Consider the following 23,593-nt stretch of genomic DNA (forward strand, 5'->3'; position numbering starts at 1 on the left):
CCTTTAGCCTTATGATGCTATAGATAATCCTTTTGTAGGTTTTTTAAAAATTTTATAGTTATAGATGGACAGAATGCCTTTATTTTGTTTGTTTTTATGTGGTGCTGAGGATCAAACCCAGTGCCTCACGCATGCTAGGCAAGCACTCTGTCACTAAGCTACAGCCCCAGCCCCTTTTGTAGGTTTTTGTTTACAAAATAATCAGTACTTTTCTATGCATGAATCCAGGCACATTTATTCTCCCTGCTTTGTAATAGATAGCCTTATGTCCTCATAGGACACACATCAGTGTCACCTTATGTATCTAATGCCATAAACCATTATTACCATAAATACATAATTTTTGGTTTTGTTATCAGAAATGGAATATAATTTCTCATTTTGTATTCTCTTTGTAGACATTTTTTTTCACCTGACACTTTTCTCATGGCATGTATACCATACAAAATGGTTTTGTGGCAAATTGTTTGAAAATGCTGCCTTATAATGAGTACAGTCTATCAGAAAATATAGATGACGTTTTCCCTACATCCTTTTTTCTGATTATAAAAGGCAATAACATTCCAAGAGCTCTTCTTGCGTATAGCAAATGTTTTATTCCACAAATAAGCTTGAATGCTTACTATATTTGAAAACTGAATACTTGAAGTGATATTCCAAAACAGGAATCAGATATTTTATTTCAGAAAATTCTTAAAATATCAAATAATACAGAATGACATGAAGTTAAAAGTCTCAAAGTCTCACTCCACAATAGTCACCATTATTAAGACTTTATATGATAACTCTTTAACATTTTGAGGAACTGCCAACAATGTTTTCCAGAGTAGCTGCCTCATTTTACATTTCCATCAGCAGTGTATGAAAGTTTCACTTTCTCCACATTCTTGCCTACACTTGGTATTCTTTCTTTTGATTATAGTGTCTTACTGGGTGTGAAGTGGTTATGTTCTTGTGATTTTTGTTTATATTTTTCTAGTGACTAATTGTGTTGAACAACTTCTCCTGTGCTTATTGGCTGTTTGTACATCATCTTTGATGTTGTTCTATTTAAGTCCTTTACCTGTTTTTTAAATTGTGTTATCTTTTAGTTCTAAGAGTTCTTTTGCTACTAAACTTTTATCAGGTATATAATTTAGAAATTTTTGTCCTGTTTTGTGGGTTTTCTTTTCACTTGATAGTTTCTATTCACTTCATAGTATCTTATGTAAACATTTTGAATTTTGAAGTCTAATTTATTTGTAGACTAATCCATTATCATTAAGATTTTCACCTGTTTTCCTCTGAGTTTTAGAGTTTTAGTTCTTATACTAAGTTGGTCTTTGATCCATCTTGAATTACTTTTTCTTTCCAGTATGAAATAAGGGTCCAAATTCATTACTTTGCATGTGCATTTCCAGTTGTTCCAGCACCATTTGTTGAAAAGACTATTTTTTCCTCATTAAACAGTCTTGGCACCCTGTCCAAAATAGGGTTATCTTTGGACTCTCAATTATTTTCCATTAATATGTGTGTCTGTCCTTATGCCAGTACAGCATTGTTTAAATTACAGTTTTGTAGTAAGCTTTCAAAATGGAAAGTGGGAGTTTTCTCACTTTATTTTTCTTTATAAAGATTGGTTTGCTTTTGGAGGTCCCTCTCAATTCTATATGAATTTTAGGACGAGGTTATCCATTTCTACAAAGGGCAGTTGGAATTGAGAGAGATTGCATTGAATCCATACATCAGTTTGGGGAGTGTTGACATCTTAACAGTATTAAATATTCCAGTCCAAGAAATGAGATGGAATGTCTTTATTTACATCTCCTTTAATTTCTTTCAGTGATGTTTTAGAGTTTTCAGTGCCCAACTCTTATACTTCCTTGGTTGAATGTATTCCTAAATACTTTATTCTTTGTGCCATTATTATAAATGGTACCATTTTCTTAATTTCATTTTTAGATTGTTCATTGCAAGTGTATATATGTTTAAAGATGTCTAATTAATTTCTGTATGCTGATTTTGTATCCTGCAACTTTGCTGAACTTATTTGTTAGCATTAATAGTTTTTTCCCTGTATAGATTCTCCAGGTTTTTCTACATTTAACATTGTGTCATCTGTGAATAGAGATAGTTTTTCCTTCCTTTTTTTTCCAATCTGGATATCTTTTATTTCTTGTTTAATTGCCCTGGCTGGATCATACAGTGTTGAATAGAATTGATGAGAGTGGGAGGATCTTGTGTTTTTTTCTCATCTCAGGGGAGAAATTTATTTATTTATTTTTTGCCATAAGCACCCTATATCATACTGAGGAATTTATCTTTTGTTCCAATTGGTACAATGTTTTTTTCATGAAAGAGTATAGAATTTCATCAAATGTTATTTCTACATCAGTTTAGATGATATATGTTCCTTCTTCATTCTATTAATAGAATTGATTGGAATTCTATTAATAGAATTGGTAGTGTTACATTGGTTGATTTTCATGTTTAACTACCCTTACTTTCCTGGAATAAATCCTAATTGGTTATGGTGTATAGTCCTTTTTTTTTTTTTTAGAGAGAGAGAGAGAGAGAGAATTTTTTAATATTTATTTTTTAGTTTCGGTGGACACAACATCTTTTTTTTTTTTATTTTTATGTGGTGCTGAGGATGGAACCCAGCGTCCCGAGCATGCCAGGCGAGCGCACTACCACTTGAGCCACATCCCCAATCCGGTGTATAGTCCTTTTAATGTGCTTCTGGATAGTTTTTTTTTTTTTTTTAGTTGTTGATAGACATATACCTTTGTTTTATTTATTTATTTTTATGTGGTGCTGAGAATCAAACCCAGTGCCTCATATGTGCTAGGCAGGCTCTCTACTACTGAGCCTTAACTCCAGCCCCTGGACACAGTTGTATAGTATTTTTTCAAAGGAATTTTGCATGTGTACTCATAAGGGATATTGGTCTCTGGTTTTCTTTTATCTTTGTTTTTCTTTGGTATCAGGTAACACTGGCCTCATAGAAGGAGTTAGGAAATGTTCTTTCTTCTTGATAAAATTTTGTAATATTTTCTTATTTAACATATGAACTTTTCCATGTTCTTCATAATACGTTTTGTAATGACTACATGATATTCCTGCTGTTAGATGTGCCAGAACTTGTGAAAATGTTTTGTTTACTTCTGTTTCAATTTTTTTTGTTACAGATAACACCACAGTGATAATTTTTATGTGTGTCTTTTTTATTCTTTAGAATCTCATTTTTAAGTGTGTAAATTGTATTTAAAAATCATACTTCAAGGATTCTTAATAAAGTATAATCAGATAGAGCCCTGATGATTATGGGAAATATATTTTCTGCTTAGTTCATATGATTTATTTAGAATTCTTATCATCTATAATATCACAATGTGGCAGGCTTTTAAAATTTTTAATTGCTGGCTTCTTAACTCATTTCATGAGTGATTAGAGTGGAAATCCATCCACAACTACTCACAGTTAATGTACGTTAGTGGCTACAATGTTGGAACAAAATCAGGTCTGCTTTAGTAATGTGTTTTCCCACTTCTGAAATTGGAGTATGGGTACTCTGTTACCATGGATATTTACTATTTAAATATGCTGAAAGGTTTAAAATGCTGTCTTATTTTTGTGGGGCCTCATAATGATGAGCAGTAAATTGTCCAAGAGGATAATTACAAATTATATGTTAGGAATAATATAAAGTAAAAATCATTTACTATAGTTTAAAAATTCATATTACCTCTGTTGTGATTAAAAAGCATATGTGTTTAAATCTTTCTTTTAACATTAGATATTTCAGTTGCTACTAAAATAAAAATAAATAAAAAATAAATGATTCATAGATTCTCTAGGAAGAGAAGTGCTAACTTCTTGATAAAGCAAGATTTGAACCTTAGAATAAAGCAGATCTTAGCATTTGAGGTAGCATCAGTGCATTTTGCTTACTGATCATTTGCATTGCTTGCAGTCCTTTCATTATTGAAGATATATTTGACTAGTCTTAGAGCTTGAGAAATTATTTCTATTGTTGGGCAGGAGAGCTTAGAAAATTTACGGAGTAATTCAGCTGTCACAATTGAAACCTAGAGGTGCAATCTGAAATTACACATCAGCTGTTACAGAAATGAGCTTACTCATAAAATTCTGCTGCATCCTGCAGAAAATATGGCAGAGCTTTGATTTAATTCTCTTTATGTGTCACAATTACTGATTATAATATAAATATACCAGATATTATCGCTGAAAAATATAGGATAGGACTCATTAAACATTTTTATTCTGAAATATATTATCAGTTATGAAATGGAACATTGCTGGTCTAGTAAATATACAGAAGCCCATGCAATTAATTCTGCTGTACAACTGCTTCTCTAATCCCATATGTCCAATTGAGCACATGACATTTCCACTTGGATGACCTTATTATTTAATACTAACCTGTTATCTGATGCTGAATCCTTGGTCAGTGATGCCACTTCCAAGTATAGTGTTTCCATAGGAAAAAATAAATTCTGCTTTGTGATATGTCTTTATAGCATAGTGAAAAATGGCTATTGTCTGTTCAAAGGACATTTGTGTTTTTCCCATTATCACCACAGACTCTCAATATCCCAAATCGTGTTCTCTCATTCCAAATTGCATCCAAGGCAAGGCTGTCTGGCACAGTTGAAAGCACTGGACTTGTGTCAACTTCGAATTCTGCCACTAGTTGTATGCCTCTCTCTGGATGTCATTTTTCCTTATTTTTAAGAGGGTGTTGGACTACAAGATCTGTAAGATTGCTTCAGGTCTCTTCCTGTAACTATTCAAGTCTTTGAGAATATCACCATGGGTGTTCATATGACCTTGAAATATTACCAGTTTTCTTCTAGTCTCAACATCTGACTCCTTATTCTTGCATCAGTTATCAAACAGCTTTGTAAATTGTTTTTCATTAAAAAAAAATGTTTCCTATTTATTCCCTTTTTTCTTTCTATTTTTGCTTTAGTCTAGGCCTTAATCATAACAAGAGCATCCTAATTCCAAACTTTTCTCACTGTTTTGTCCCCATAGTACTTTTTAACTAATTTTCCCTGGTGACTGCTTTCATCACATGATGCTATGGGCCAACTTCTATATGTCATTGGACATCTTCTGGTTCTTCTTTTGAGCTTTCAAATCCCTAACATTGATTTTGTTTTAATTGTATTGTTTTTCAACTTGCTTTTTTATATTTTCATCTGTGATTTCACTAAGTTATTCACTTTACCTGAAATGCCATTTCCTTTTCCCCTTCTGTCATTCTGAAATACCTCCTTGTGAAACTCAACCTAGTCACTTTAGCAACATATAGTATTCCCTGAATATTTATGCTATCTTAAACCATGGCCAGAGATGGAAGAAGTTTTTAAAAATACATCTCTTTTTTGAGTATCATCTATGTGTCAGGCATGTTATCTAATTTAAAGCTCTGTCAATAATCCTTTGAAATCAGTGGCATTAACCACATTTCATATAGTCTGGCGCCTAGGACATATTCTCTGAAAACTTAGACTAAAGAAAATTTCTTGATTTTGAAAGTATAGGTATTTTAAAATAATTTTTTTAGTTGTAGATGATCAGAGTATCTTTATTTTATTTATTTATTTTTATGTGGTGCTGAGGATCAAATCCAGTGCCTCATACATGCTAGGCAAGCACTCTACCACTGAGCCACAACCTCAGCCCAAGTATACCTATTTTGAGTGTTTCTTTTTTCTACCTTCTTTGTTGAAGGAACTTGAAATACAGGAGACCTTTCATTTGATAAGGAGAGTCTCATTGTGTTTGGAGACTCTAGGGACATCTCGAATGTAATGTTGTGATTTGAAGTTTTGAAATCAATGAAAAAATAGCAGAGCTTTTTTATTTTTGCCAATAAAGCTTGTAAAAGAGATGACCTTCGTGTGTGTATTCAGCAATCATCCTTTTATAGCACTGGCTTGATAACATTAGGGATAAGGGCAAACGATTCAAGCAGTGTTAATGAGATTTTTACAAGTCCTACAAATTGTTAGAAGTTACTTATACACTAGTATTGGATTCATCAATGACTGTCATAGTGAAAATATGGTTTGTAGGATTAGTAGTTGCTTATGGAGATGTAGAAAAAATGGTCCCTAACAGTTTCATTCTAAATATCATAATTATAGTGATTGATCCCATTTTTGTGGCCTTCCCCAATCTCTTCTATATAATTGACTTCCCAATTCCCACCTTTAAAACCCTCACAGGTCTCCCAAACTTCAATCCTGGAGTTTCAACTCACTGCTAAGTATTTCTATGAATGACCTATCATCTCAGGCCTAGCATTCATCCTGTACTCTGTTATATTTGGGTGTTATTATCTTCCCAACTGGAGTATAACATTTTTGTGTAAGGACCAAAACTTACACTCCTTTGAATCTCCTGTGCTTGTTATATTGTGTGTATAATAGGAGTTCAAATACATGATTGTGATAGTTTGAAGAAGCTCTTCTCTTGGTAACTTCAAAAATCTGGAAAGCACTCAGTTCAGGTTTAGTTGCAAACACTATAGAACAACAAAAAGGTGCTGTTTTGTACCTTGAAAACATGAAAACAATATCTTTGAAAATTGTTACATGCTACTTCAGCAGAAAATGATTCCTCTTTTAAAAAAATATTTATGTTTTAGTTATAGTTGGACACAATATCTTATTTATTATGTGGTGCTGAGGATCAAACCCAGGGCCTTGCACGTGCTAGGCAAGCACTCTACCATTGAGCCACAACCCCAGCCCCTGCTTTCTCTTTTTGACATATATGTTAAATACATTTATTTAAATCTATTCTCACTTTTAGAGGTGAGGGATATGCTTATCACTTTTGATTGTGGTGATGGTTTCTTGGGTATGTGTATGTTTTCAAATGCATTGAATTGTATACATTTAATATGTACAGTTTTGGTTTTAAGTGTACATTAATAAAGCTATAAAGATTAAATCCCCTCTCTTTTTTAACAGGCAGTATAAAATTATTTTTGCTGTTTGTCTCACCTTAAGCTGTTTTGATTTGCTATGTGTTAGGCTTGCTTTTACTTCTCTTTTGTCTACACTTTGTTTTCTATTTTCTTTAGTACTTCTGGTCTTTAAAATTTCTTGCTTTAGGGCAATACATATTTTGAATTTTTAAAATTTTCTTGAGATTGTTAACATGGACTTAAGGACAAGAACCATGGTTTATTTGTCTTTTTGTTGGCAATATGACTAGAAACGTCTGGCAAAAAGCCAATGAGTGACAGCTCACTCAGATCTCCCAATATTCAGACCAGTACTACTTATTTATTGCTGTTTGGGCCCTAGTAACAATGGCACTCTAAATTAAAAATCTTTAATGATTTGGAGGGATACCAGGGATTGAACCCAGGGACATTTAACCACTGAACCACATCCCCAGCCGTTTTTAATTTTTTATTTTGAGACAGGATCTCACTGAGTTGCTTCAGGCCTTGCCAAGTTGCTGAGGCTTACTTTGAACTTTAGATCCTCCTGCCTCAGCCTCCCGAGTCACTGGGATTACAGATGTACATCACTGCGCCCGGCTCCTTAATGATGATTGTCTCTTAAGTTAGCACTTTAACAAGTTTTGATTATGATTTTAAACTTTCAGAAAACATATTTTATTGAATAAGTGAATATATATACATATATATATATATATATATATATATATATATATATATGTAAAAAGAATATTGATTATGCTGCCATGTATAAATTAGGTGTACATCTGAATTTATGTTCTGTGATTGGTATATTTACCATTAGTTTTATGTTAAAGTAACTTTTAATCAATGAATGCAATTTGTTGTGATATTCAAAATGTGTTTTTAAAAATCTTGCTTTCCCTATCTCCTACCTTCCTTATTTTTATAAAGTTACCAGGCAGTGACATTGCCAGTGGAAGTGATGTACTTTCTGATGTCATACCCAGTATTCCAAGTTCACCTTGCCTGCTTCCTAAAAAGAAAAACAAGCACCGAAATTTAGATGAACTTCCTTGGAGTGCAATGACAAATGATGAACAGGTAAAAATGTTGACATGCTTAACTGAAAGCATATGTGGAGAATATGTGAAGCCCATTTTATTTCCTATTTAAAGCCACTTGGTAAATATGGATTGCTTAGTAAGTCTGAATTTGAGCTTTAATTGTTTTTCGGGAACCAAATATAATGTTAAGTGTTTCTGATACATAAGATACGTTATAATTGGTATATTGAAGGACCAAAGGTTTTAGCATTGATATTGTGTGTTGTAATTTTTCATCATATAGGTGGAATATATTGAATATCTGAGCCGAAAAGTCAGTACTGAGATGGGCCTTCGGGAACAACTTGATATTATTAAAATCATTGATCCTTCTGCTCAAATCTCCCCTACAGACAGTGAGTTTATCATTGAACTTAACTGTCTCACAGATGAAAAACTGAAGCAGGTATGTTAATACAGTTTGTTTTCCTATTGAAAATGCCACCATCTTATAAAATGTAGAAATGAATAATCATGCATATATACATTGAGAAATCACTGTTGTGATTTGTAATATTTTAAAAAAAATGATGATGGGGGTGCTAGGGTTGTAGCTCAGTAGTAGAGCACTTGCCTAGCACGTGTGAGGCACTGGGTTCCATGGTCAGCGCCACATAAAAATAAATAAATAAACAAAGGTGTTTAAAAAAATGATGGGACTGGGGATATAGCTCAGAGGTAGAGCATTTGCTTGCCTAGCATATGCAAGGATCTAGGTTCATTTCCTAGCACCACAAAGAAAAGAAGAAGAAAATGGAAAAAAAAATAATGGTAATATTGGAGAACATGTGCTTTTAAAAGGTTTTATGTACTTCTTACCTGGTAGTACCTTTTCTGGTCAACATGGATCTAGAACCTGCTGTTCAGTTATAAAGGCTTTGAAACTTAGTTTTATTATATAAGGTGTGGTTAAGCTAAGGTATAGATTTATTCTAACTCAATTTACAAAAGATGAATTGACAGAATAAGCATACTAATTAACAAGCTCAATACTTTAGTAAATATATTAGCTGAGGGCTTTGAGTAGTCTTATGGAGTAATTGACTGGGGTGAAATCTAATGACTATTCCCTCTGCTGTTCTGAAACTTATATTTCTGGTATATTCTAATTATAGTCTTTGCTGCTCCCTTTTTCTCTAGTAGATGGCTAAATGAATACTTAATATTTTTATGTTCTCCTTTTGGTTTATTTTGCATTTATCATCTGTGAAAAATTTCTCACATTTTGATTTTTCTCTCAATAGACATAGAATATAATTTTCTACATTCCAGCCCTTTTTATTTATTATGCTAAATTGCTGCCTTGCATTTGAAGACAGGTACCATTGACCCCTCACTAAAGTATAGGAACAAATACCCTGATCATAAATACAATTGTTAATTTACTTAAGTCATCTTAAGTGGAGATTTTACAAATGATTAATCACATCTTTGTTTTGATTTCTATTAGCCTTTCATTCACTGATTATACTTTTATGCTTTGAAAGTCTGTATCCATAATATGTTTTCTAGCATTTCAAATAGTCAATTTTTTGGGTAATTGTTTTAAATTTAAAGATTTCTGTTGCCCTTCCATTCTACTTTATTTATACATTTGTAGCACTTTTGACAGTTTTTTTTTTTTTTTATTAAGGACAATGTGATTTTTTTCCCCCTCCAGTATCTTGACAGTCAAATATCAAGGTATAACACTAAGCTGTTTTTCATCCTCGTGTCCCAAGGTCAGAAACTATATCAAGGAGCATAGTCCTCGCCAGCGGCCTGCCAGAGAGGCCTGGAAGAGAAGCAACTTTAGTTGTGCAAGCACTAGTGGAGTGAGCGGTGCCAGTGCCAGTGCCAGCAGCAGCAGTGCCAGCATGGTCAGTTCTGCAAGCAGCAGTGGGTCCAGTGTTGGAAACTCTGCTTCAAACTCCAGTGCCAACATGAGTCGAGCACACAGTGACAGCAACCTGTCTGCAAGTGCAGCAGAGCGGATTCGGGATTCAAAAGTAAAATGTCTAATCAATACAAAACTTTACCTTTCAATATTAATATTAGTCCTTCTTCATTTAAATTTCTTGAACAGTGAAAATTGTCTATCTAGATGCCTGTGGGTTTGGGTTTTAATTGAACAAGCAGGATGCTCTGCTGTCAAAGAGAGCACTCTAGGCTGAGTGCTTTGAAGTACTCTTTTTTGACCCACAATCATTCACATTCAATTTTATTTGATTTTTGTGTCTGTCTTAAGTAAGATATTAATGGAAATAATGAGTAATTCTCAAGATTGCAATATTGACTGCAACTCATTACTGAGCGAATCTCACTATGTTGCTGATGTTGCTGTCTATTAGCTCCTAAAAATGTTGTATATACGTCTTTTGTGTGTGTTAAATGTTTTCTTGATGTTTTAACCTTGAATATTCCTTCTTAGATAATTTAGACAATAATGCTTTCTGTAATTTCTGTCTATAGAAATCCTTTATAATAATATTGGGTACTTTTAAAAACAGAAAGTGTAAGTGTATATGGAATGGTTCTGAGGCTTAACAGGAACATTTGGTTCCTTGCAGTGATACAGTCTGGAACCAATTTAAAGATGAAAAGAGAATCTCTTTAACTCTTTGAGAACTCAGTGGTGACTTAAAGATACACAATGATTTCTTTCCTGGTTCTTAACGAAGTAGCAGAAACATAGCCAGCTTTGTTGGTTGCCAGAGGATTTCTCTTGATATGTGGCCATTCCTTTTTGGCATTAGTTCCCTGGTATTGAAGATTGGATTATTCACTGGGGTTCTAATGGGCTTTTAAGATGATATTTGGCTAATATAAAAAGGCATGATTCTTTCCCAGCCATTATAAAAATTGCTAGTGCTTTTGGGTTCAAGCCTCCTTAAAAGCATAAGTGGTAGAGATTTATGAAAAGTTCTCTACATTCTATATTCATTTTGTCCCCTAGTATTAATTTTTTTTTCACTATGCATTGATACCAATGTGCCTTGATAAGTGTCTGGTTATCCATAGCTAGCCCAAATGATCAAGTATCAGCCCTTCCTAGTCGGAAGAGTTGCTGGTCAAATGCCATGAAAGGAGAATCTTGAACATCTCTTAAAATTGGGAAAGGAGAATATTGAGCTATAAAAAACACTTTGGGGTGGATATTCCAAGAAGTAAACCTTACTGATCTAGAGCTTTTTACTTTGACAGAAACGATCTAAGCAGCGGAAGTTACAGCAGAAGGCCTTTCGCAAGAGGCAGCTGAAGGAGCAGAGGCAGGCCCGGAAGGAGAGGCTTAGTGGGCTCTTCCTTAATGAAGAAGTGCTGTCCTTGAAAGTGACTGAGGAAGACCATGAAGCAGATGTTGATGTTTTGATGTAATAAGGATGAATTTATCAGCGTTCTTTCTAAGCATTATTCTATCCTTATTGGTTTACATGCATCTTGACCAAAATTTTGGTTAGGGCTGTGCTGATATACCATTAGTAACTTAGGCCAGTGATTCTCAGAGGGTGGTCCCAGGAACTGCAACTTTAGCATCACCTGAGAAATTATTAGGATTGCTTACTATCAGCCCCACTCCAGACCCAGTGAGTCAGAAACGCTGGGGGAGTAGCCCAGCATTGTGTTTTTCAACCAGTGCCAGGCTGTTCTGATGTGCATTCTGGTTTAAGAACCACTGGTTTAAGTAAATATTTTGACTATTTAAACTTTATGGTAGTTAAGTGGGTTTTTTTCAAAGACTAGTACTTTTTAGGAGATTTTACTTCATGGTACTGCTGACAAGTAGTTTGTTATGTACATGTGTATAGATCATAATTCAGTCCCTCTCCCCTTTTTTGTGGTGCTTGGGATCAAACCCAGGGCCTCACGCATGCCAGGCAAGTGCTCTACCACTGAGCCATATCCCTAGCCCCTTAGTTCCCTTCTTAATGTTAAGATTTCTTAGTTTACTTTTTCTAAAGGGCCATAGCATAATTCTCAATTCCTTGTGGGAATCTTTCTTGAAGCGGGGGTGGGGTAGAGTAGGGGTGTGTGTAAAGTGTGGATTGCTGTTTACTATAGTGCCTTCATTAGATTTAGTTCTATTTGTTTTCATTCATTGTTAACTCAAAGGTGTAAAAGAACAGGCCCTACTCTTTTTTTCCAGTTAGGTTTTTTGTTTTCATTTTTCCCTTTAGGTAAAATTGAATCCTTTCTGCAAATGATAACTACTGAGGATATAACGTTAGTAGTAGCTGAATTGTAGACTTGATGCTGTTGATTCATATGCAAGTAGAGAAAGCAATTAAGCAGAACAATTGATTCTATTTTCCCATTGCTTTCTGAAATTTTAGGCTGCAAAATTGTCTCAAAGATAGAAAATCTCTCTCCTCTTGCTCCCCTTCCCCTTATCATTCTCTGTTTCTCAAGTTCTTTTTGTGGGTCATTTTTCATCCAGCACAGCTCTAATTTTTAAATATTTGGTGTAACAGCTTCAGGCATGTGAACAAGTTAATGTTCAAAAGTAACTGATGACAGACAGCCTTTAGTGTTCTGCTAAATTTCTCTATAAATTGCTGTAAGTACACAGATCAGTGAGTTACAGAAAACACCTTAATTTGTTGGTTATTAATAGAACTCTAAATTTAAATGTGAAATCATGTAGATTCTTTAAATGTTTTCACAGAGAATTTATTACAGATTTAGAAATAGAGTGATTCCTTTTCTTCTACTACATGTCTTTGAACATGCACATGAGTTAAAGAAGATGGAAAGTGATACTACTGACAATCAAGCTGCTTTTCGACTTTCATAATTTTCTTTTTATAGTGAATAACATTTAGGAGGTAATCTTGATTCTGTAGGAAGAGTCATAATCAATATTTTTTTAAACTCTAGAGTCCAGAGGTTAATAGAATTTCTACTTCTTTTTAACATTAGCTCATTAAAAAATAGATCAACTTAAATTCTTAATTCTCAGTTGTTATAAGTCTTAAACTTCACTGTAATCATTTGTTTTGAAATTTTGATTTCATTTTGATTCCTTGTAGGTTAAAGAATTGAAACTGAGGATAAAATTAATACATTGCAGTTTTGCGAGGTCTGTGATTTAGTGGTAACCTTTTGAAGACTACTTCTAAAGTCAGAATGTAAAAGTTTACTAAAATAAAATCATATGTGTATCTTTCTGACTTTCCTCTTACTTCCTCTTCGGTGCCCCTACCCAGCTTAGAGGACTCAAAGAGAGCTGGGAAAAGACCCCAAACTACTTGGAAGAAGATGGAAAAGATAAACCTCATTGTTTTCCCTTCCAAGTATAGGAAGAATAAAGGGAGAGAAGAGCAAATACATCTGAATTCTCTACCTGCTTTTAGGAAAAACAAAATCCAACAGACTTATTGCCTGCTGTTTATCTATGATTCAAGGAAATAGGCCACATTGGGAGACCAATGTGAGCAGAATTTATCTGTCACATACTTGGAAACTATTTACTTTATATGGTGACCTGTAAAAGAAAATCCCGGTGGTCACTAAGAGAAATTCCTAAACAGGGTCATGATATGATTTTAAGACCAATTCCTGTATTCTCCCAACAATCACATAGTTTTATTACCTTAGATTTAACTTAAGTCACTATTAAACAAATTTACCAAAGTGCCACAAAGCGAATTTTTAAAGTTTGTAAACGTTTGATTGTTTGTAGAAGTGTGTCATAAAATTTTGTGTAAATCTGGATGCACTATCTTTACTATAAGTTAGAGCCAACCCATAAAGAGGATTTGGAAAAAAAATGAAATATTTCTTTCATTAAAAATAAATAAATAAATAAATAACTTGAACTTGCTTATAATCTAAGAGGAAGACTACCAAGTCTTTCTCTATCCCTTCAAAAAAGAAGCCAGCCCAAAAAGAAATGATTTTTATCTTTTTAATGCTTCATGTGGATAATTAAAGTTTGAATGATCTCTTTCTTGGAATAAGTAATTATTTATTCAATCTGTTATCTCTCTGAGTTCAAATAAAAGTGATACAACTCAGTATTTATCCTTCTTAAATATAAACCCTTATTAACCAATTAGTATTAAGGCAAGGCTTATTTGCCCCAGTGTTGGTTCTCATTTGTACAGAACTGACATTGCTGCAAATAATTCTCCTCTTTAAAAAAATAAAACTTGTTAACAGAGTGCATGATAAAGTTCCCACAGACTTTCCAGAGACCTTTGATTAGAGATCTTGTAATGAATGGTATTTCAGTCCTTACTGCTACTTTTAAAAGCATGAACCTTGAGTTAAATAAAATGGCGTGTATTTTTCTACAGTTTTGCAACCTATTAAAGGAAGACAGTGTGCTATAATGTGTTAGTGGGGTATAAAGGGCTAATTCATTCTTTATCAACAAAAACTTAAAAGTAATACTTGTCTCATATTTTATTGGATGTGGCAGCTTAGTTTAATTTATTTGTCCCTTGGGTAAATTAGATATTGCTGAATTAATCTCAGAAACTGACTTAATAAAATAATGACTCTTCATAGATTGAGTAGATGTCTCATTTTATTTAGCTTTTGAAATGCTAAATCTCAAGAAAACTAAAATTATAAGAAATTATTATATAAAGTTATCCAGATTCTGATGAGCTTTAAAAATTGTAAAATTTGTCAAATATCTTCATATTTAAGCCAAAAATGTTAGTATATAAACAATATAGAAGTCTTGTTTGTTTTGGGTTCTCTGGTAGACTTTTTGTTCATGGCTTAGTCTTTTAGCCTCATGTGCCTTAAAAGGTGGTGAACTCTGTACTTTTTGTCAGTATCAGGCTTCTCCAAACTCAAAAAATAATCATGTGATAATTCATTTTGTATAATACCCATGGTGTTTGGATATCAGTAAGTAAAACCTTTGAATTGAACCAATCTGTAGTGATAGAGTGTAAAACAAAAACAAAATCCTTCAGATCTTAAACCTCATTTGTGTAACTTTATTTTCTACCCAGCTAGATCACTGAAGAATCTTGAAAGTTATCTGGAGTATGACTTAATGTATTCTTCTTTTTCCCCCTGAGAAAAGTCATAGGCCAGTATACTTTTAAAACCAGATACAGTTATTTGGAAAGAAAATTTTCAAGGTATAGGTAAAAGTATTCCAAGAGCCAAGAGTATATAGCAAGCTGATTCTCTTGTTAACTTTAAGGATTCTTTGAATTCATTTGTGTCATAATTGGAATACTACCTTCCCTTTCTGTGTTAGTCAGCTTTTCATCACTGTGACTAAAAGGCCCGACAAGAACAACTTGGAGGAGAAAAAGGTTTAATTTGGGCCCACAGTTTCAGAGGCTCAGTCCACCGACAGCTGGCTATATCACTCTGAGCCGGATGGAGGTGAGGCAGAACATCCTAGCAGGGCAGGGTGAAGAAAAACTACTCAACTCACAGAGAATAAGTGCCAGGGACAAAATATGATTCCTTAAGGGCATGCCCTTCAGTGACCTACTTCCTCCAGTCATGCCAGTTACCACCCAATAATCCATTCAAATTATCAAACTATCAAATGGATTAATCCACTGATTAGGTTATAGCTATCAGTCTAATCATTTCACCTCTTAACATTTCTGTCTATCACATGAGCTTATTGAACGATAACTCATATCCAAAAACATAATACTTTCCTTTAATCTTTTAGCACTTCTATCTTATTTGGCATTGAGGGGGAATACTTCTGTCCATTTTTATTTGGGGACAGTTGATAGTAAAATTCCTAGTTACATTAAATAATTTTGTTGACAATGAGTTCAGTGATATTCAGCATGTCTAAATTACAAGTATATTTAATCATGAAAAGGACTATTAGTAAATAAATTTGTATACATATGTACTGTGGTAACTTCAGATTAGTTTTCAGTCTGATAAAGTAAATTTTTCTTAAAACTGAAATTAGGTTAAGTGGCTAAGAACCATCTGGGAGACACTTTGCGCTAAACACCTCTAAGCATAGTATCTGAAACATACTCCTTAGAAATTAAGTCTTAATGTTACCAGCCATGGTCTGGGATCATGTTGTGTTTCTCAGATCTTGAGTTCTTGCAGGAGAAAATTCCAGGCAAGGCATGAAAAGCAGTAAAGTCTAGCAGTTTTATTAGAAGGAAAAAAGCACTCTCAAGAGGGAGGAAGATGCCGGGGTGGGGGGGGGTCTCAATTTTTTGACTGATAATAGTTTTGCATCAGATTTTTAGTCCCTACTGCATAGTATCTTAGCCTCAGGTACCCAAGCAGAGCCCGTGGGGGGAATTTTACCATGTAATGCTAAAGATCTGAAGGCAACTCTGGTCACTTTGGTCCACCTAACCAGTTCTAATTGGAACTTGATTTTTTTAAAATTTAAACAGATTTCATGGTGGGTGGGCTTTGCTTTTAATTATCCCGTCTTCCTCAGTAGAACTTTTGGTGTATATAAGGGTTTTGAAAGTCTTCACTTCAGGGTACTTTGTGTTCTTTTAGGCAGAGAGGGATCTTAAGTTCCTTATGCCTGAGAATAACTCTACAGATAACAGGTTGCAACTCATCCTATTGCCTTAAGCCAGGGCAGGGCCTGAGTGGCCTTAGGTAAATTGCTTTTTAAAAGAAAGCATGTGGGTAGGCCAACACAGTAGGCCCATCTATAGAATTATCCCCTTAATGTTCCTACTGTTCATGTCTATCTGCTACCTGTCATTATTTCTTTGGAAAATAATTTACTTATTCCAAAAGGCTTAGAAAGAACTCTGAAAATTCTTCTAATTGGGTATTAAGAATAAGGAAGTTGCATGGTATAGCTAAAGATCTGAGTTGACTCACTAAAATTGTATTCTCATTTTAAAAATATTAAAATTGTTTTCAGCTCCCTTTCCAATTATTTTTTTTTAAATAATGTTATTAGTGTCTTAACCGAGATCAAATAATGGTGAATTACATTTTAATTTGAAATTCATGAGGAACTCAGAAAAACCAGTTTGGTCTGATTTGGTCTTTGCTGAATTTGTAGAACTTTTTCTTTATTGTCAAGTTTATTGTTGCGTTTTTGTGGTTAATGGAACCTGTGGAAATCTGTGTTCTTTTTTGTGGTGAGGGATGGAGGTAAAAAAAAAAAAAGGTGAATTGCTTAATTATGCATATACATTTTGACTATGTAAAGGTAGTTGTACAAGTAATATGTATAAATGACAAGTTAATACTTACTATTCTGGATTGTTCTAAGGAACATTGGCCTGAAGCCATGACTTGTTTTGTGGAGCTACTTGCTCTTAACAGTAGGTGACTTATTGTAAAATGAAACTTTGGAGTTAGCTTATCTAGCTGAGGCGTTTAAGAATGGAGCAGATAATCTCTGTTCCTGAAGTAGATTCATTTAATTTCCTATTTGATATTTCCTAATTTAGATATAAATATTAGACATTCTAAATCTTTGTGTTGGGAATCTAATAGAACTCTTTGTCAAGGATATTAATGATCAACCCCATCTAAGACATTTCACAGATGGTTAAGTATTTCAAATTGTTTGAGGGTTTTTTTTTTTGTCTTTGTTTTTAGTTTCAAAGATTAGTTATGTAGCATCAATATCATAACCAAAGCAAGTAGGAAGTTGACTGGTTTGGAGAATCTTCAAGTAGTCTTAAATACTGTAATGTATCCGGTTGTTAACCAGGATTTATTTTTCCTGTATTCCTGCTAAATGTATTAATGCACTTTTGTATATATAACTGTCTTCTGTACATTCTGTACTTACTACAGTGTATATAAAGCCTGTTTTTCCTGAAGCTGTGTGAGGAAATAACAATAGTTATAACACAAGTCATTTCTATTTTGAGTTCCTTCTTGTACTTGAAAGTAATTCAGTAGTTAAGTCTAAATGAGTGTGTGTGATTGTAATTAAAACTGGCTATGTGGCAGAGCTGTCTTTTGAACTGAATATCAGAATGAAAAAATGTTTCCAGTTATTAAGAACACTTGTAATACTATCATTTTTATTGTTTCTTTTGATGTGCAAGTTTTTACAAACCCTGCTGCTGGTTACCACTTTATACTTCTGAATCAGTTTCTTTCATGTTCATCCTAGGACACTGACCAGCAGAGAAGAATCGCTCTCTTTCCTTTAGCTCTCTGCTTGGGTAGAGCCCAATTCCCCAAAAGTCATTGGCAAAATATTTTTTTTCTGAAGAGATTAGATTTCAAGAGAGAGATTAATGTTGATAATAAGTGAAAATTAGGCCTTATTTTGTTGACAAAAATGATCTGGTTTCCTTATAGTCACTCTAAATCTTTTTAAGTTATGGTTTTATAAAAGAAATCCCTGTGTGCCCTTTGATGTATAGAAGAAACAGGAGCAGTTCAGCTTTTCAGCAGCAACTTTATCTCTTGCCACTAGAGGGAGGCCTATGATTGCTGTCTCCTTTGGAAAATGTCCTAGCTGCTTTTCCTTTGTTTTTAATTTCAGAGGTTGGCATAGACCTTATTCTCAAAATTCCTTTGTGGTATTAAGTACTTTCATTTATTAGTCAAAGGTAACTTAATTAAGCTTGTTTAATGAAGCCAGTCTTATTCATGCTTTTCTGTAATCTTCAATTTTTAATAAATGTGAGTTAGGTATTAAGTGAAACTTGAGTATGTGTATTTCTTCTTTTGTGTACTTGAGAGCTGTACTGTCCCTATGGTAGCCATTAGCCACATGTGGCTATTTATTTATTATTTTAAAAAAATACATTTTTAGTTGTAGGTTGACACAATACCTTTATTTTATTTATTTCTTTTTATGTGGTTCTGAGGACTGAACCCGGTGTGCCTCGCACATACTAGGCAAGCACTCTACTACTAATCCACAACCCTAGCCCCATATGTGGCTATTTAAATGAAATAAAACTAAATAAATTTTGAAAATTAATTCCTTAGTCCCATAGCAGTGCTTCAAGTGCCCAATGTGAAATATTTCTATTTCTCTATTGGAAAGCACAGGCTCTAGAACATTCCCATTACCACAGAGAGTTCTTGACAATGCTGCAATAGAGATTTGATGGCTTATATAGCAAGCCATTAATCATTATTTTACTAGTGAATGATAACGAGTGGCTAAAAACTACTGTTTACAATTAACTGTTGTGATTGGCATGAGAGGAAAAGCGAGATCTATTTCATCTTCTGCTTCATTAAAGCCACTACCAAAATTAGGAACTTGGTGGTTTCAAGGAGGAATTACTCAAACATTGACCATTTCATTTGACTATTAAAAAGATATATTCGAATACTATGGGAAATTTGGTGCATTTTCCCAGGTTTGTATGTTTTAGTGCTGGGGATTGAACCCAGGGCCTACCACGTGTGTGCCCTGCCATTGAACTATACCCCCAACCACACAATTTCTCAGTTTTTATCTTTCCAGGTTTCTTTATGAGTCTGCCCTTTGATGCAAAAACAGTTGTAAATGACAATACTAGTACTCAGAACTGAATACATACATTTTAAAAGACTGCAGTTTTTAAAAAAATATGCTTATAAAAAAATAGAGGGCTGGGGTTGTGGCTCAGTGGTAGAGCACTCACCCAGCACATGTGAGGCACTGGTTCCTCAGCACCACATAAAAAAAAAATAAAGGTATTATGTTCAACTACAACTAAAAAGTAAATATAAAAAAAAAATAGAAGTGTGAATTTCCGAATCATCCTCCCAAAGTGTTTCTTCATTAATCCTTAGGATACAAGAGCCTTAATAGATTCACTGTTTTTTGGGTCTGACAATTCTTCACCCTTGCCATTAGCTTGGATCTCATGGTAAGCGGGATGCTTGTATTATAATATCCATGTTTCTTTACTAATAGGTTGATACTACATTTAGGTACAATATCACTTCCATTTGTAATGAGTACATAATGTTTTAACACTCCTTTGGTTATCAGAATCCTTCAGACAGATTATTGGATTTATGTATTTTCAATTTCATTATAAAAAATTTCAAGTAGAGAAGAATAAAATGAATCCCCATGTAGACATCTATACTTTGACTCTCACCACTAGTCTTTTGTTTCTTTTACCTTAGCTACCCACCCACTCATCTTAAAATTCCAATGATACTGAAGCTAATCTCAGGTGACAGAATCTCATTTTTAAGTATTTTAGTATGTGATTTTTAAAGACAAAGATATTACTGTCTTATATGTAACTATAATACCACCATCATACCTCTAAAAATAATACCTTTAAAATAGTTCCTTAATATCAAATATTTGTTTTTGTTTGCAGTCAAAATCATGATCATTTGTACAATTCATTTCAAAATCATTCATTTTGTTAGCACTAGTGTAGAAGAGTTTTTACTATTGCTTGATAAGCCCTGATGGTGTCTTAAACACTTTTCAGTGAAAGTGAGATGTCCTGTTGCTTTTAGATAAAAACAGATTCTAGTTGTTCCTCAGTACTTAGTTATTAAAGCCATGGGATAATTTGGGTAGGAGGCAGGAGGAAGGGAAATAACTGTTCAAGATAAGTTGGAGCATGTATTTACTATCCCACCTACCTCTTAGCCCAGTAACTTTCTTTTTAGCCAAAATTGACCCATGTGGTAGATTTGTAAATAGGTATAGAATTTTGTGAGGATACTGTGGAGGATACAAGGAAAATTTAAGATTTGTATCCCTTAGAAATTAAGAAATCTGGGGCTGTGGCTGTGGCTCAGAGGTAGCGCGCTCACTTAGCATGCATGGGGCACTGGGTTCGATCCTCAGCATCACATAAATATAAAATAAAGATATTGTATCTACTTATAACTAAAAAATAAAAAAGAAGAAATTAAGAAATCTACTTTTGGGCTGGGAAGGTAGCTCAGTGGTAAAGCAATGCCTAGCATGCATGAGGCCCTGGTTCAATCCCCATCACCACATAAAAAATAAACAACAATAAAATGATTTTTAAAAAGAAGAAAGAAATCTACTTTTAACAGATGTAACTGAGACTTTTTTTGTAGCTTTAAATGGACAGCATGTCTATTTTTATGTATATTGTGTTATAACTTACTGAAGTTTACACTTTCCAGTTAAACTATAGAATATGGGTGCTTCAAGGGACCTACAACCCTACCTTGATTTTTTTTAAATGGTCTCATTAAGTTGCCCAGGCTGGCCTTGAATTTGGGATCCTCTTGTCTCATCCTCCCTAGTAGCTGGGATTATAGGTGTGCCCCTTGTGCCCAGCTTCCATATCTTTTATCAAGGTCTCAAATGGGTTTCCTGGGGCTGAGGCTGGGGCTGGGGCTCAGTGGTAGAGCGGTCACCTAGCATGTGCGAGGCTCTGGGTTCAATCGTCAGCACCACATAAAAATAAGTAAATAAAATAAAGGCATTGTGTCCAACTACACCTAAAAATACATATTTTTTAAAAATGCGTTTCCTTCCTCCTAATAGCTACAACTGTCTATATAGGGCAATTTGGTTTTTAGAAATAACTGTCATTTGGAGGCTTTCTGGTAGTTAATGTGGGTGAGAAAGCTGGAAATTGATGGCTTTGGCCAATGAGGTGTGATTTTTTTTAAATGAGACTTTGTTTTATATTTTTAGTTGTAGATGGACACAATACCTTTTATTTATTTATTTATTTATTTATGGCAATGACAACATGATTGAACAAGGTGTATCATGATGACATGGAATGAAGATAATATTAATTTGGACCTGTTCTGCCTTATTGTTTAAAAATAGTATTTTATTGCTTCATAATAACATATACTCTAGAGAAATATTTTCCACTAATGTTTTTTAAATATTGGATTAGACTCACACAATTCTTTATCAAATCTGAGATAACAGAACTAGTTGGTGCCAAGTGTAGGGGCACACAACTATAATCCTAGTGGCTTGGTGCCGCAGCCCGGCTGGCTGGGCAAACTAACCAGGGGGTGACGAACGACTTGTGTAGACTGATACAGTAGGAGTGGAAGCCGTTTATTGTAGGACAGAAGCAGTATTTATACATTCCACACAGCTTATCTAATTAGCATAAACTAGATACATCAGTCAACCAATAAGGAATCTCCACACTTAATGGCTTGTTTTTGTTACTTCTCAAACCACTCCCTCTGGCATTTTGCCAGGCACCATCCAGACTTGTTTACGAACTCTAACATTCCCCTGGCAAAATGCCAGGTGTTATTTTTGACTTGTTTACAGACTCTAACAGCTTGGGAGGCTGAGGCAGGAGGATTGTGAGTTCAAAGCCTATCCCAATAATTTAGCAAGGCCCTAAGCAAGTAAGCAACACCCTGTCTCCCAATAAAATATAAACAAGGGTTGGGGATGTGGCTCAGTGGTTAAGTGCCCCTGGGTTCAATCCCTGGTACCAAAAAAAAAAAAAAAAAAGAACTATTTGGTGATTGGAAAGTTTGAAAGAAGTTTTATTAAACCAGTGTCTTTACTGTGTAGATGAGAAACTTTGAGGCCAAGGAAGGTTAAGCATTTCATCTAGGTCATATGGTTTGATGATGACAAATTAAGGACCAGAATCCAAGTCTGTGAAACTATAGACCAATTATCTTTCCACTGGATCACACTGCTATTCTGCTACATTTCATAGTGGTTTGCACACTTGTACAATTCACACTAAGATATTGGGACTTAAGATTTGGGTGTAAAACAATGGTTCTCGAGGTATGGTCCCATCATGTAGAGCAGTAAAATCAGCATCACCTGAGAACTTTTAAGAAGACCAATTTCTCAGGCGCCATTCCAGATCTACTATGTAATAAATCCTGAGGTGGGGGACTAGAAATCTGTGTGGGTTTTTGTTTTGCTTTGTTGTTGTTCTTGTTTTTGTGATTTGAACCCAGGGTTTCATGCATGCTAAATAGGCACTCTCCCACTGAGTTTCATCTCCAGCCTAGCAATCTGTTTAGCAAGCTTGCCAGGGAATTCAGACGCATATTTATGTTTAAAAACCACTGATATAGTATTTCTCCACTCCAGCTAATCATCAGAATCATCAGGAGACTTTTGGAAAATACAGATTTCTAACTCTTCCCACCCTTCATCCAGATAAATTAGAATCTTAGAGGCAAAGTCTTTGCATTTATTAGTTCATAGCAAACATTTTATTTTGGAATAATTTTAGGCTTATAAAAAAGTTGTAAAGATAGTATAGAGAGTAACTCCCATTTAGTTTCCCCTAATATTAATATCTTGCATAACTATAGTACATTTTGAAATTCACTTAATATGAACATCAGTGCATTATTATTAACTGAACTACAGATTGATTTCCTTTTGATTTCACTAGTTTTCCCACTAATAGCCCTTTTAGATCCTGGAATCTAATCCAGGATACCTCATTGCATTTAATCATCATGTCTCTTTAGACTCCTCTGGTCTGTGATAGGGCCATAGTTTTCCTTGTTTTTAAAATATGAAAATTAGGTTTTTATGGAATGTTATTCCTCAGTTTGGGTTTGCCTGATGTGTTTCTCATGGTTAGACTGGAATTTGGAGTTTTGAGGAGTACCATAAGGGTGTGGTGCCATTCTCATTGCATTGTCTCAAAGAGTTTATCCTATGAACATGGCTTAACACTAATCATGCTAA

At 34.2% G+C, this 23,593-nt stretch overlaps 1 protein-coding gene across 2 annotated transcripts in view; it reads left to right on the forward strand.

The window, feature by feature from the left end:
- The window catches only part of Fam199x (family with sequence similarity 199, X-linked), a 31,377-nt gene extending 12,740 nt beyond the window's left edge, over nt 1–18,637 (forward strand). Inside the window, exons 3-7 of one of the 2 annotated variants that reach the window (XM_071606019.1) lie at nt 7,904–8,053; nt 8,300–8,461; nt 9,777–10,043; nt 11,239–11,405; nt 13,062–18,637. In XM_071606019.1, the coding sequence (XP_071462120.1) occupies nt 7,904–8,053; nt 8,300–8,461; nt 9,777–10,043; nt 11,239–11,405; nt 13,062–13,074 (759 nt within the window). In that variant the 3' untranslated portion in view covers nt 13,075–18,637. Of the gene's footprint in view, nt 1–7,903; nt 8,054–8,299; nt 8,462–9,776; nt 10,044–11,238 lie in introns of both variants that reach the window. The other variant, XM_027931168.2, reaches the window with a different exon arrangement.
- The last annotated feature ends 4,956 nt before the right edge of the window (nt 18,638–23,593 follow it).

Source organism: Marmota flaviventris, chromosome X (genome assembly GCF_047511675.1).
Source record: "Marmota flaviventris isolate mMarFla1 chromosome X, mMarFla1.hap1, whole genome shotgun sequence".
NCBI classification, from domain to species: Eukaryota; Metazoa; Chordata; class Mammalia; order Rodentia; family Sciuridae; genus Marmota; species Marmota flaviventris.